Source organism: Nelumbo nucifera, chromosome 1 (assembly GCF_055504915.1).
Source record: "Nelumbo nucifera cultivar China Antique chromosome 1, China Antique-T2T, whole genome shotgun sequence".
In the NCBI taxonomy this organism is placed as follows: Eukaryota; Viridiplantae; Streptophyta; class Magnoliopsida; order Proteales; family Nelumbonaceae; genus Nelumbo; species Nelumbo nucifera.
Genome location: NC_142649.1, coordinates 78,470,237 through 78,486,176, shown reverse-complemented (window position 1 = coordinate 78,486,176; position 15,940 = coordinate 78,470,237). Strand labels below are relative to the sequence as shown.

Here is a 15,940-nt window from a genome sequence, read left to right as displayed (position 1 = left end):
TAGCAAATTTCCAAAGTCCGCTTTCCTTCTGTAACCAACTTACCACCAGCTTTGAGTCCCCTTCAACAACTAACTTTTGTATGTTTAGTTCCTTAGCATTTCTTATACCCTCCGGTACAGCATAAACCTCAGCTTTAAGAGAGTTCCCAAACCCAATGGGACCTGAAAACATTGCGAGCACTTGCCCATCCTCATCTCTAAAGACAACTCCTACAACTGAAGGACTTGGATTGCCCCCACTACTACCATCAAAATTTAACTTTATAACACCACAGTCTGGTGGTGACATATAGGACAAACAATGGAGCAAGCAAGAGCAGAATTGGCCACTTCCATCCAGCTATTCAGCGACATACCCGTAGAAGCATCATTAAACAGGTCCAAGGATTTCAACCAGTGCACCACCCGGACTGTTATTACTTCAATAATGCTTTCTTTACTTCTTTTGTTTTCAGAAAAAAGTTCTAGAGTTCCTTTCCTCCCACAGAGTCGAGTAAATAGCAGCCCTCACACACCTCCACATAATCCTTCCCCTTTTCTTTGGCTATCGAAGGAATGAAAAGCTAAACAAGCTTTCAATATTTGACAATGGGGTCCACCTACAACCAAATAAGAAAAAAAACCAGTCCCAAATAACATCAGCAAAGGGGCAAGAGATTAATAAGTGGTAAGAGTTTTCACCGTTAGCCTTGCAAAGAATGCACCAATTTGGAGACAAGCACCAAAAAAGCCTTTTTCTTTGGAGTATGTCACATATATTACACCTTTCTAGGACAGCTTCCCAACAAAAAGGCTCCAATCCTTGGAGGAATCGGCTCAACCCAAACTTCCTTTACTGGAGAATTTTGCACAAAAATACTGGTTAAAGGCAATAGGCACTTGAAGAAGGGAGCACAAGAGAAGGTCCTAGAGGGATCTAGGGTCCATAGTCTCTTATCCTTCTCAGAGGGATCTAACACCACCCCTTTTAATATCTGAACCAAACTCATGACATTTTCAATTTCCGAATCCCTTAGGCCTCTTCTAAACCCAGATCTCCCAATCAAACCCGAAGTTAGATTGAGAAGGAATCAAAAAACTGGACACAACCTTGCCTTTATACCGGAAGAAGGAAAACAAGGCAGGGAATTGGTCTTTCAAAGGTATATCACCCACCCAAATGTGCTCCCAGAATTTTACCTGATTTCCAGAGTAGATTATTTTATTTATAGTGTATGTAAATGACATAAACATATTATTTTATTTAGTTATAAATGTGCTCCCTTAGGCCTCTTCTAAACCCAGATCTCCCAATCAAACCCGAAGTTAGATTGAGAAGGAATCAAAAAACTGGACACAACCTTGCCTTTATACCGGAAGAAGGAAAACAAGGCAGGGAATTGGTCTTTCAAAGGTACATCACCCACCCAAATGTGCTCCCAGAATTTTACCTGATTTCCAGAGGAGATTATTTTATTTATAGTGTATGTAAATTACATAAACATATTATTTTATTTAGTTATAAATAGTTATAAATATACATAAAATTTTAAAATATCATATCAAAAAGAATATAAATTAACAAAAAGTAAACATATAAATTTCACTATAAAAGAAATAAATTGTGTTGAAAAATGTACAATGTATGTATGTATGTATGTATGTATATGTATATGTATATGTATATGTATATGTATATGTATATGTATATGTATATGAACAAACTAGCAAATATGCAAATTAAGTAGATAAATTCTTTTATTTAGGTAAAGAAGGCATGTTATAAACATGAAACAAAGTACAAAATTCAAAACCAAAAGATTCATATTAAAAAGAATGCATCATGTGCAATAAAGGAAAACATGTATAATTTATTCAAAAATAAATAATAAAGGAAAACATGTAAATTCACCATAAAAAGAAATAAATTGTGTGTATCTATGCATGTATTTCAGTAAATATGTAAGTATGTATTCTATAAGAACTAAAAAAATTAAATGTATACTTTGAGGCTTACACCTCACCTCTTCGACACCCAACTGTCATGTCTCCACCTTTAGCCTTTTAAAACCTTTCTTAAAAATATTGATTTGTATTAATAGCTGTTATAACCTATAGAATTTACTGTTTTAATCTTATTTTGATGTAAAATAGCTTTAAAAGATGATTTGGAATAAAACAAAGTACAAAATTCAAAACCAAAAGATTCATATTAAAAAGAATGTATGTGCAATAAAGGAAAACATGTATCATTTATTCAAAAATAAATAAAGGAAAACATGTAAATTCACCATAAAAAGAAATAAATTGTGTGTATCTATGCATGTATTTCAGTAAATATGTAAGTATGTATTCTATAAAAACTAAAAAAATTAAATGTATACTTTGAGGCTTACACCTCACCTCTTCGACACCCAACTGTCATGTCTCCACCTTTAGCCTTTTAAAACCTTTCTTAGAAATATTGATTTGTATTAATAGCTGTTATAACCTATAGAATTTACTGTTTTAATCTTATTTTGATGTAAAATAGCTTTAAAAGATGATTTGGAACCATCCCTTTCATCCTTTTTGGAATTTTTATTTGAGAGAGTGATTTGAACAACAAAACTGGACAGTTGGACCATTCAACCCTTGGTCCAATGACCAAAATGATTTTACATCCAGTCCAACTCTGACAACGTAGGACCTAAACAAAATTGAATTTCATTTAGAAAGAAAAGTACGTTAAATGTCATTGCAGCTCTAGAACCAATGACTGTATTAGAATAAAGATCCAACAAGGCCAAAGCTTTGTTCTGGGGCTACAGGACCCTTACCACTACATTACCTATGTGTCTGATTCATTCAATTTTTGCGAAGCCTATCCAGCATTGAATTGGTCATGAGAAGACCAAATCAAGCTAAAGCATGACTGCAAGTGTCACATAAAACTCACAAAAGCTGCAGTAATTTGATCATTCATGTCAATTTTCTAAGCTTTCACCCAAAGACATTATTTCTACTAAGAGCTTCTATCTTGGATGGTAAATCATAAAGAGATCACCACTATTATACTTGAGACAGCAAGAACTGAACTAAAGATGGTCATGTTGTGAACAACCATTTCCTTGTGCATGTTCTCAAAGATATTTCCATCCAGAAAACTTTTGATCTTAAAAGCATTTAATCCATTCTTTTCATTCTCATTTTCTATTTGGTTTTAGTTTAAATTTAAACATAATAATTGTTAACTGCCTAGGTAAATCCTCTTCTAGGTAAATGAATGCAAGTTTGGTATATATCGACCAAAACCAAACTATCAAATAAAGAAATTAAAAGGTTGTGCAAGTATTTACAGAAATAGGTCAACCTTAAGAACAAAAAATATAGAAAAAAAAACAAAACAAACGGAGCAAGAGATAGGACTTACCTCTGCACATTTTTTTGGAAGCACCAAACGCCCAATCCGGCCAGCATCACTAGCACTTAACATCTTTTCAAACAGTGGTGTAATGACAGAATTTGTGCTTTGCCATGGTCAAGGTTAACAATTTATTAGAATCTGATGCAAGATGTATCAAATAGATCTTGTACCAAAGTGATGTAATGCCTTATACTAAAATACAAGAGGCCTTGTCGGTCCGAATACAGTTACAATTAATTTCTACCAAGAAATTTTGGTAGTCATGGAAACAGAGGTGGAAGGAAAAAGTGGTAATATCTAGTGCAATGAAATCACAGCATGATCATCTACCAAATTTCAAGAAAAGGGACCTCTGTCATTCTTCTTTTATTATTTTATAAAAAGAGAAAAAGCTTCTTTTCATATGAGGTCTGTCCAATGCATGTAAAGCATGTAGCTAATGGATATAGTCATTTTGGATTAGCCATGTCAACCATCCATTTATCAGGGAACCCCTGAATTAATAGAAAATAGAGGTTGTTATTCACATGATATTCTTTATCAGTCATATGATAATGTTGAGTAGGTCCTTTTTTCCTTTTTTTTAACAATAAACTATGGCCACACAAGGTTAAGTATTGTTGTTTATGAACCTAAGATCTCAAGAAAACATAATAGAAACAAGTGGATACTCACAACCATAAAAGAAAAAAGGAAACAAAGAAATAAGTGGATACTCTCCAGAGATTTGTTGTAGCTCCTGATCTGTTATCCTGGGCCAGTATCTAGGAAGTAACTGATTCCTTCCTCGGGCGTCACCTCGAGGTCTTCCATTGCGTAACTGAGTTTCACCAGATGAATCAGGCCCATTATTTGGAGTAGCATAGACTTGCTTTGCCGACGGAGGTGGAGTCTGCCTTTGTGATTGAGTTCCAGAAACCCTAGTTGCACCATTTGTATCATTGGGTGAAGCATAAGGTACACCAAACCCAAAATGCAGAGTTGACGGTTCATCCTTTGAAATGGATGACGGAAGTGAAACGTTTACACTTGAACCTGGAGGTGTCTCAAAGTTAATAGCAGTAGTGTTCAAGCCAGATTCAGCAAAAGCTCCTTTTCTCGCATCTGCTGGATCATTTTCTCCTATATAACAGTAGGAATGATGCAAACCATCAAGATTCCCTTCTTCCCTGCGGAATTTATTTAAGGTAGCCAATGTTTCAGTACCAGCCTTACCATTTGCAAGTCTATCTGGTGCAGCAAGCTTCAAGCTGTTAGATGCTAATCTTTCAGATGGATCTTCAGCCTTCTTGTCCATGGCAGAAACAGCACCTGATCTCTCAACTTCATAGGGCATCCTTGACTGCAACTCAGGCTGAGCAGCAGCAGTATTCCATATATTGGGTGTTTGACGCCATTGCCCTGCAACCGCACTTGGCCCAGCAATCTGACTCCAGTTCTTCATATTGACATCTTTAAGTCTCTCAGGTAGAGGTAATGGCAGAAAAAAAGATGGCGGCCATATTGGGTTTGATGGCTGAGAACAAAATACATACAAAAATGTTGAATACAAAACAATACTATTTCTTCATGCACTTTAAGGAAATAAGTATCAGCAATATGGAATTGTTAGAGCTAGCCGAATAAGGGTAGATTAGTCATTTTATTTCTGTTAAGTTATGTGCTTATGTGGCAGTCTTAATAGTGACTTTCTGTCCCATACTTAAGTGGGGGCAGTTTAGTCTTTGTACTACTAATTAAAGGCTAATCCATATTAAGGGTCGACTGATAGGGTTTATCCTATCATGTTTGACTGTTCTCTTCATCTTCTTCTTCTTCTTTTCTCCTGGTTCGAACTACTGTAGCTACAGAACAAACATTCCTCTTTTCTCAGTTCGACTGAACAGCACAAACATGGTACCAGAGCCAGGTTGACAGCAGTCGATTACAGCTTCCTCAACATATATTTCTCAGTTCTTTTTTTTTTCGTTTTTCTCTGGTGCGAGAAATCTGGGGTAGCAGACTGCGGCCTACCCATTCCTGCGGCAACTTCTAGGGTTCAGAGGTTGGACTTCTGGTGACAGGGAAAGAGAACAACATTCGAGTGACCAGAAAGAAAAGGTTTTTTTTTTCATGTAGAGTGCTGTCACCATGGGTGTGACAGCTGTGGTGGTTGAGTAGGTGCAGTGGTGGTGGTCTGAACCCTCTAATGAGCAGTTTCAAGAGGGAATCTTTGTGGTTTTAAATCTGCATGTTAGCAGTACAGTGGTGGTTGAAGTGGCCGAATGTATGCTAAGGCCAGTACTTGGTGATTGCAAGTGTGCTTGTGTGGTAGCTAACGAACTGTAGTGCAGTGGTTGGAACTGTTTTTTTGTGTGTGAGGGCAGAACCGACTTTGTAGACTGGAATGGCTTCGATGGGAGATGTGAGTGGTGACCAGAAATCGAGTGTCATGATTTCCTCTGATTTTTTAAATGTCCAAATGACCTCCATTAAACTTAATGGTGAGAACTATGTACCATGGGCCAATTCAGTGGAAGTTTTTCTCAAGGCAAAGAGGAAAGTGAAGCATGTGAAGGAAGATAAACCTGCTAACTCTCCAGGGTTTGATGACTGGGAATAGGAAGATGCCCAAATCATGAAATGGTTATGGAATAGTATGGAACCCAAAATAAGTGCCAACTTTGTTCTTAGATACAACTAAGGACATATGGGAACATGCCAAGAAACTTTATTCTGGGCAGGATAATACTACAGGGGTATATCGCTCTATTAGGAGTATTTCGATCTGCAACAAGGGAATAAAACCCTAGAAGAGTACTATGCCAGTATGAAGAACCTCAGCAATGAACTCAATATCTATCATCCCCTCACTCCAGATGTTAAGGTTCAGCAACAACAGAGGGAACAACTAGATGTCACTAGGTTCTTAGTAGGGTTGAAATCAGAATATGAACCAGTTAGGGCCCAAATATTAGGGGGCTCTACTCTTCTACACTTGAGGAAGTGTTTGCACGACTTCGTAGGATTTCTTTGGGGCTTACAGAGAATCCCACACAGTCTGACAGATCAGCATTTGTGATAGCCAGAGGAGGTAGACATGGTACTAAAGGGGGAGGACATGCCTCCCGAGGAGGTCGTGGTGGTTCCGTATTTGGCCGTGGTGGTGGTCGTGACTCAGGGGGAGGCCGTGGTAAAGGAAAAAGTAACTCTACAAGGAAGTGTACCCATTGTGGCAGGGATAGACATTCGGTGAATTTCTGTTATGATCTCCATGGCCCTCCTTCTACATGGGCCAATCATGTAGTAGCTGGTGGGGTTGATGTCAGTGATAACCAACAGGCAGATCTAACACCTTCCACATCTACATCTGTTTCCGGGAAGGAGATGGTGAGTGTACCGCGTGATGAGTATGAGCGGTTCCTCCAGACTACTTCACAAGATATTACTGCCACCCTTGCCCACTCAGGTATAGCTTGTCTATCATCCAAACCCTCTCCCTGGATTATTGACTCTGGAGCCTCTGATCACATGACCAGGACTCTAGGTGTGTTCTCTTCCCTCTCTGAAACTTCCACATCTCAAACTGTTACCCTTGCCAACGATTCCTCTTCTCCCATCTGTGGTGTTAGTAATTTTGACACAGCTTCTCTTTCTTTATCATCTGTTCTATATGTCCCTAAGTTTCCATTCAATCTTATGTCTGTTAGTAAATTAACCAAGACTCTTAATTGCTCTATTACATTTTTCCCTTCCTTTTGTGTTTTTCAGGATCTCAAGACGGGGAAAAAGATTGGTGGGGGGCATGAGGCTGGTGGATTGTATTACCTTGACGGTGGTGGATCGTCAGTTGCACTTCAGACGTCATTCACTCCTCTACAATGGCATTGTCGACTAGAACATCCATCTCTCAAGGCACTCAAGATACTGGTCCCATCTTTGAATCATTTGTTGTCTTTACAGTGTGAGTCGTGTCAGTATGGGAAACATCGTTGTGTTCCCTTCAGTCCTAGAGTTGAGAGTCGTATGTTGAGTCCTTATGCTTTGGTCCATTCAGATGTTTGGGACCCGATTAAAATAGTCTTATAATGGTTACAAGTATTTTGTCACTTTTATTGATGATTGTTCAATGATGACATGGATTTATTTAATGAAAGAAAGGAGTAAATTATTTTCCATTTTTCAAAAATTCCATGCTGAAATATGTACACAATTTGGTGTTCCAATCAAAGTTCTTCGTTCAGATAACGGTCGTGAATACTTTCTTACTTCCTTTCAACAGTATTTAGAACAACATGGCATCATTCATCAAACTTCATGTGCATCCACTCCTCAACAAAATGGGGTGGCCAAACGAAAGAATCGTCATCTCCTTGAAACTGCTCGGTCTATTCTTCATCATATGAATGTTCTTAAACGATTTTGGAGTGATGTTGTACTTACTGTGTGTTTCCTTATTAATCGGATGCCATCCTTCATTCTTCATGGTCGGTCTCCCTTCTCTATCTTGCTCCCCACTTTGTCTCCCTTTCCATTAACACCTCGTATCTTTGGCTGTGTGTGCTTTGTTCACAATCTGAGTCCTGGAATAGACAAGTTGGATGCATGCTATTAAGTGTGTCTTTCTTGGCTACTCTCAGACTCAGAAAGGGTACAAGTGTTACAATCCCATTACTCGGAAGTGCCATGTCTGTCCTGATGTCACCTTTTTTGAGTCCGTCCCCTTCTTCTCGGGACCTGATGTATCTGTGTCTCCACCATTGCTTCCTCTTCCTCTTCCAGTCAGTGATCCCGTTCTGGGTGTTCCAATTGGGGTGACCCTTCACCTCCTCCTGTGCAGCTCCCTACTGAACGACCACCGATCCGGCACGTGTATACTCATCGACAGACACCAGCTCCTCCTCCAGCTTCTACCTTATCTGCGGATCCTGTTGTTGCTCCTGTTCCTGAACCTTCAGGACTTGATCTTCCCATTGCTTTACGAAAAGGTAAACATAGTTGTACCCTCCATCCCATTTCCAATTTTGTTTTAGTATCTCGCCTTTCCGCTTCACATCGCTAGTTTGTTTTACTATTGTCATCTATTTCTATACCTAAGAATGTTCCAGAGGCTCTTAGCTCACCTGGGTGGCAGCAAGCAATGGAGGAGGAACTCTCTGCCCTTCAGCATACTCATACGTGGGAGCTCACTACTCTTCCACCTGGTAAGCATGTTGTGGGTTGTAAATGGGTGTATATTGTTAAATACTTGCCAGATGGTAGTGTGAAGCGTCTGAAGGCCAGACTTGTTGCTAAAGGTTATTCACAGTTGTATGGAGTGGACTATGTGGAGACCTTCTCTCCAGTGGCTAAGGTTGGCTCTGTCCGTGTCTTAATTTTCCTGGCAGTTATGTATGATTGGCCCTTGTTTCAACTTGACATTAAAAATGCCTTCCTTCATGGTGACCTTATGGAGGAGGTATATATGGAGAAACCACCTGGGTTTGTTGCTCAGGGAGAGGATGGTAAGGTGTGCAGACTAAAAAAGGCAATTTATGGGTTGAAACAATCGCCTCGTGCTTGGTTTGGGAAGTTTAGTGAAGTGGTGAAGAGCTTTGGAATGAAACAATGCCAGGTTGACCACTCGGTGTTCAGCTATGATTCAGAAGCTGGAAAGATTTTATTAGTGGTCTATGTGGATGATATTGTCATAACTGGTAGTGACAAATTGGGGATCGATAAACTAAAGGTCTTTCTGCAAAATCATTTTCAAACAAAAGACCTTGGGACATTAAAGTATTTCTTAGGTATAGAAGTTGCTAGATCAAGACAACGTGGAAACCTGTGCCAAAGAAAATATGTTCTTGATCTACTGGATGAAACAAGACTGTTAGGTGCAAAACTGGATGAAACTCCCATGGAACCAAATGCTATGTTGAGCAGTGATACAGGGGAAATATTTGATGATCCTGGAAGGTATAGACGACTAGTGGAGAAGCTGAACTATTTGACTATCACGAGACTAGACATCTCCTTTGCAGTCAGTGTGGTGAGCCAATTTATGCAGAACCCTCGGATACCTCACTAGGATGCAGTTCTTAGAATTGTAAGGTACCTGAAGGGAGCTCTAGGCCGTTTGTTATCGTACAAACTAGGAAGAAAACTTGAAGTAATTGGGTATACAGATGCAGATTGGGCAGGCTTTGTGTCTGATAGAAGATCTACTACAGGTTACTGCACATTTCTTGGAGGAAATTTTGTGACATGGAAGAGTAAGAAGCAGACGGTTGTGGCAAGGAACAGTGCTGAAGCCGAATACAGAGCCATGGCACACACTACATGTGAATTAGTATGGCTGAGGAATCTCCTACAAGAAATCGGGTTCTCCATGGATAGACCTATGAAATTGTACTGTGACAATCAAGTCGCACTCTACATCTCATCCAACCCTGTTTTTCATGAGAGAACAAAGCACATAGAGATTGATTGCCACTTTGTGAGGGAGAAGGTCATTACTGGAGAGATAAGCACAGAACATATGGGCTCAGGTGATCAGTGGGCAGATTTGTTTACAAAAGGCTTAAGCTTAGGGAGAGTGAACTATATATGTAACAAGCTGGGATTATATGACATATATTCTCCAACTTGAGGGGGAGTGTTAGAGCTAGCCGAATAAGGGTAGATCAATCATTTTATTTCTGTTAAGTTATGTGCTTATGTGGCAGTCAATAGTGACTTCCTGTCCCATACTTAAGTGGGGGCAGTTTAGTCTTTGTACTACTAATTAGAGGCTAATCCATATTAAGGGTCGACTGATAGGGTTTATCCTATCATGTTTGACTGTTCTCTTCATCTTCTTCTTCTTCTTCTTCTTCTTCTTCTTTTCTCCTGGTTCGAACTACTGTAGCTACAGAACAAACATTCCTCTTTTCTCAGTTCGGCTGAACAGCACAAACAAGAATAAATATCTGATTTAAGACAAGAACTAAATTTTGACATGAACAATAAATTGAACATCAAAAGAAGGACGATAATACTATTACAACTAAATTAATACAGTGTAGATTGTATTCTTCTATAAAATGCAAAGAAAAGCAAAGAATTATATTTTGCATGATGCTAAGATAGAAATTGCTCAAAACAAAGAATTAACGTACCTGGGTAGAGTGAAATCAATTTAGTCAACAAGCAAGAATAAATGCAAGAAAGCAAGTTAGTATTAGCAGCCATGGTTTAAAGTATCGATACGATACGCCCCATATCAGGCGTATCGTATCGTATCTTTTGAAAAAGATACACCCCCGATACAATACAAGTGTTTCGGGAACCCCACCTTTTTTTAATAAAAAAAACCTATTTTTAGCTTCCCAAAAACCAAGATTTGAAAAAAAAAACTAAAAAGAAAAGTGTTTCGTGTGTTTCTAAGTACCGATATGATACTGCCGATATGCAGTAGCATATCGATACTTTGAACCTTGTTAGCAGACAACCACCCAAAACACTAAACCAGGCCTTGGCACAATGGTTGGGTTACTCCATTGTGACCTGGTTAACCAGGGTTCAAATCTTAGAAACAGCATCTTTGTATGTATAGGGCAAGGCTGCATACATCTGTCCCTCCCCAGACCCCAAATTGGCAGGAGCCCCGTGCACTGGGCTGCCCTTTACTTTCGTGATGAGAGGCTGTTAACACACCAGTTGATTCTGAAGAAACTGTAGTAAGATGGCTTCAAGACAACTGTTTTCAATGTGTTTGGGCATGCTCAAAAAACTAAACAGAGCTCACAAGGTTCAATGGTAATTGGAATTTAGCTTCAATGTACAAATGAAAATGCACCACATATATTAGGAAAATGATTTAAAACTGAAATATCCCAAGAGTAATAATGAGTAGGGCTGTTCGCAAAATGGTAAGAACCAACCAAACGACCAAAGCAGCTCAACTCGACCAAATTTGGTCAGTTTTCCAATAAGTCACCCGGTTTGATATGAAAAGTTGTAAACCCGACTGTTTGGTTAGGTTGTGCGTTTCGATGTTGTAAACTGAACTGAAACCAAACCAACCAATTAGATTTACCCTAGCCTCTGTGTATGTGGTTTTTTTTTTCTTTTCACTGTGGCAAGAGAACAGATTTTCTAGGTCCCACTTCAATCCAGGTCTAACATCTTACACTCTGTAGTTTTACATTATCAGTCTTGTCCACACCAGTCTTTTTATTTATTTATTTATTTTCTATCAAGACTTGTCCCATTAGTCATCATGTGTACAACATAGCTTGGAAGCTATGAATTTCAGTTCAGTGTGATACAAGCTGATTAAACTGAGCATCATGTGAATATAATTTTTCAGTCATTTTGGATGTTAATTGGTCAGTTTTGGTTATAAAACTCAACCTGACACTTTAATTCAGTTGGCAAAATTATGTAAAACCAAATCTAACCGACCTGCATACAGACCTAATAATGAGGGCTAACATGGATTAGTAAAAAAAAATGAAAATTCTATCATTGCATTGGACAATCAGAAGAAGACAGAACAAGTGAATTTTACTTAGCACATGAAGAACAGGCTAACAGCAGTGAGAAAGCACTAGGAGATCTGATGAGGAACAGGTTAAACAGTTCTTACCGGAATTACATTTTTCCTAGCGCATGCAATACACTCAATTCCTCCAACATCCAATAATAAAAATGCATGGAATGAAGCAATACATCCACAATGTACCCGCTGCAGAAGAGATTAGCCACTAGAACATTTAGAGCATAAACTGTGAGATCTGAGAAAAAATTCTCAAAATGTAAGTAACCATTTAATGTCTAAACAACATCCAAATTTTCAGCTTACCTTCCCACAGATCTCACAGCTCCTCCAACCAGCAGCTTCTGAGTGAAAAGTTTCACAGAATCTCCCTTCCTCAAATGCAGAACTGGAGTACAAAGGAGTAAAGTCACAGAGTCAGCAAATTCATAACCTTGATTTTTCGTGTAAGACAGGATCAGCAGCACACTGAATGGGAAGATAATTAGCACAATTTGAACTGAGGCAGGTCTATTCTAGTCTATAATAAAAAGAAAACCCGGACAAAAGGATTCTTTATTCTGCAAATAACGTTCCATCTTCCTATAAGGTAATCCAAGCCTAGTTACACATGGGCTTGCTCAGTTTGGGTTTGGGTTTGTAATCTATGACTTGCAACCCTTTAGAGGGTGGTCGGTTCGTGTTTGTGTTCATGTTTCCTCTGGTTCACGAACTCAACCTGAGTTCTATATGCTATTGGTGGTTCTCCATGGTTCCAGAACCAGCAAATTGTCTTTTTTCACACAACTTTTTATTGCTTTTTTCTTTTCAACCAGGAAATATGATTCACTAATGTAAGCATGGCATGGCAGATATATGGTGTGTCTCATATACCAATATGGCTCCAATCATAATGTCTCTATTTGATGATGACTGTATGATGAAAAATAAATAGAGAATGTACACATGAATCTTACAATCAATACTCATATATCATCATTCAAAAAATGGCCATGAACAGAATAGCCTCTTTTACATTGTGTGGCTCAAAAAGAATTGTCATTTTCAAGAAGAGATTGGTATGGTTCTGGAACCATATCAACCTTTTTCAGAATCATTAACCAAACACCACCTTAACGAATGAGGTTTGATAGGGGTAGGCTTCTATATTGTTTGACCTTAATTAGTCCTTTCATGGTAGAGATACTTGACTAGGAACTTTGCACTTTCCTTTGTTAGGATCTAATGAAATAAGGAAAGGACCTATTAGTTTCCTATTTTATAGTTTTTTCTTTCTTTATAGAAACAATTTATTAAGATAATTTTTCTCCTTTGATTTACTACGAACTGACATGTAAGTTTAATCTAATTGAACCAGTTTTCCATTTAGAGTCTTAGGTGGCATTCCAAGTATTTAATTGGGAATCATATTAGGCAAGAATATTTACCTTTTTAAGGGGAAATATTGAAAGAAAATTTTGATAACAGTAAATTGAAAGTCTTGAGAGGAAACATTCTGTTTGATTCCTGCCAGAACGTAAATAATATCGAGCTATACCAAATAGTCACCTAAAGCTGTTTTTTTTTTTTTCTGGTAAGTCCAATCCCGAAAGGAAAGACCAGAGCCATTTAAACGGTTCAAATAGAATTATTCACCGAATTCCTGAGCCACAAGGTAAACTCTTCTATAAAGAAAGTAAATGCGGAAGCGAGAAAATGGAAAAAATTAGAAGAAACAGGAACATGTTATGCCGATGCTTCCACTTCCTATTCCAAGTAACGTACGACCCTTAAAAATACCGTTTAAACAGAAGCGAAGGAATAATTATTAGAACCCATGAAATTACCCCTGACACTGGATGAGTCAAACTAACCCACAGGAAAAACAAGCTGACTAGGTTGAAACTAATCGATATATGCCAAACATGTTTCAGGTGAAACCATTGAATATGACATAGAATCAAAGCAATTTAGCTGAAGAGGTGAAGAAAATTTAGGATCAAAAGAAAATGGAGAAGAAAACAGCTATATTCAAGACAAAGTTTCAGAAAATGAATGGAGTAAACACCTATTTACGAACATCAACTACAACCTTTTCTATCAAATAAGGACGCACTTGGAATTGGAAAGGACCAAAGCCACAGCAAACTAGATAATGTAAAATGGAATATCCAACTCCAAATGAAGTTCCGTATCCACTAAAAGCGAAAAGCAAAACCGTTGTTTCACGAACAAAACCCAATATCGTTAAAAAAAATCCGAAGTTTTAGTTCAAAACAATCGTACTCAGTCAAAGAGAAACCCAAAACAGCAGTAGACTCCACGGAATCAAGCACAAAGCAATCTGTGGAAGCTTCAAGAGCACATAAAAATCCTATGCAAGCTAATCGTCCAACCTCGAAAAACTAGCCGTTACAACAAATTAAACGTCGAAATCCAAATGAAGACAAAAACTTGAAAGCACCAGAGCAGAGAAAACAGAGACGAGCAAAAATTGCTTACGCGCATCGATCACAGAGCTCCGCATAATCTCCGTTCCGAAGGCGCCATCCTTTCCTCAACCTCTCCGATTTAGCATCCTTACAGTCGGGATTGAAACAGATCTTCTGAACAGCAGAAGCAGCCGCAGAAGACGACGACGACATCGAAGCTCTCCACTTTCAGAGCCACAAAAGTAGAAAAGCAAGAAAACAAAAACCCTAGAGACGTACTCCAAAAGGATGACAGAAGGTGAGCGTGGTGCCGTGATCTGTAATCATGAGAGAGAGGTTGGAGAGGGGTTTTTTGGAGTGGGCGAGAGAGAAAGAGAGCGAGAGAGAGAAACACACAAGTAACAAAAATAAAATAAGGAAAACAAAGCTTTTAAAACACGACGAGGCGAGGCGTGGCGTGCCTTATTTTTGGCGTCGTCGTCGTTTCTCTCTCTTCGTTATTCTCTCTCCCTTTTCATTCTCTTGTCACTCACTAATCAGAGTAATCACACACAGCCTCACTCTCTCTCTCTCTCTCTCTCTCTCTCTACTCTTCTTTTTCCCCCTCACGTCGTCGTCGTCGTCGTCGTCGTCGTGGTTGTCGTTATGGATCAAAATTCCATTTTTACTCTCGTCTTCTCCTTTTTCTCAGTGTTTTTTATTTATTAATAAAAAACAATTAATAGAATAAGAAATCATGCATGGTCCCGCGAACGACATGCAAGCACGTAACGCACACGCACTCCTTTCTCACACACGCGCTTTTTGCTTGCTGCCTTGCTCCCCTTTTTCTCGTCGCCTCCCCGCTGAATTGGGATCTGCTCCTTACTAATGGCGCCTCACAACGACCTCACGGGCACATCCCACCGTGAGTACGAGAGATGCTCCAAATGCACGGTGGGATGTGACTGTGAGGCGCCATAAGTGAAGAGCAGATCCGGTCTCCTCTCCTCGCCGCTCAACCTTCCTTCACTGCTTTGCTTTACTAGGGAAAACCGTATCCGTACTACCCTACTACCCTCAACTAAACTGGACCTTATCTTGTTCTCTCTCGCAGCCTCGCTTCTCTTCTCAGATATTAAGGTGGTGGGGCCACTTTTACCGAACGCTGGGCCCACAAAGCATCATCCGCATCCGGTGGCTAGAATTACGAGATATCGACGTTTACGCGATAAGCCCATTTGCCATCGGCGATTCGGAAAGCCGGGAAGTATCTCACAACTCTTAAGGTTATATTTTGGTCAAAGGGTGGTCGTGGTCGGTATATCGGCTGCTTTAGGAGGAGCAGAAGATAGTCAAACTATGTTTGAACTGGGCCTGAGCCTGGGGCAGTTGTTCAAAACGGAAACTTACGGTAATAGGAATAGGTTGTAGAGTGTAGAGTAGGGGAGCGAGCATCTGACAATTATTAAGTCAGAGGCGTAGATCTCGCGCTAACTGTTACTGATTCAGCTCAAAGAAGAAAAAAATACTAGCGGTAGCGGTTTTGCCTTGCGGTGGCGGAAAGCTAATGTGTACGTGGACATCGAGATGCTCGGGTGTTTTTATTACGTGTTCTCGATACAGAATTATATGGTGGGATATGGCAACCATGTGATAATCATTAAG

At 39.2% G+C, this 15,940-nt stretch overlaps 1 protein-coding gene across 4 annotated transcripts in view; it reads right to left on the bottom strand.

The window, feature by feature from the left end:
- The window catches only part of LOC104605675 (B3 domain-containing protein Os07g0563300-like), a 31,704-nt gene extending 16,722 nt beyond the window's left edge, over nucleotides 1-14,982 (bottom strand). For 3 of the 4 annotated variants that reach the window (XM_088886710.1, XM_088886712.1, XM_088886711.1), the window contains exons 1-5: nucleotides 14,364-14,982; nucleotides 12,189-12,270; nucleotides 11,973-12,071; nucleotides 4,102-4,901; nucleotides 3,392-3,488 (exon numbers count right to left, since the gene is read on the bottom strand). In XM_088886710.1, the coding sequence (XP_088742836.1) occupies nucleotides 3,392-3,488; nucleotides 4,102-4,901; nucleotides 11,973-12,071; nucleotides 12,189-12,270; nucleotides 14,364-14,506 (1,221 nt within the window). In that variant the 5' untranslated portion in view covers nucleotides 14,507-14,982. The remainder of the gene's footprint in view (nucleotides 1-3,391; nucleotides 3,489-4,101; nucleotides 4,902-11,972; nucleotides 12,072-12,188; nucleotides 12,271-14,363) is intronic. The other variant, XM_088886713.1, reaches the window with a different exon arrangement.
- Between the last annotated feature and the right edge of the window lie 958 nt (nucleotides 14,983-15,940).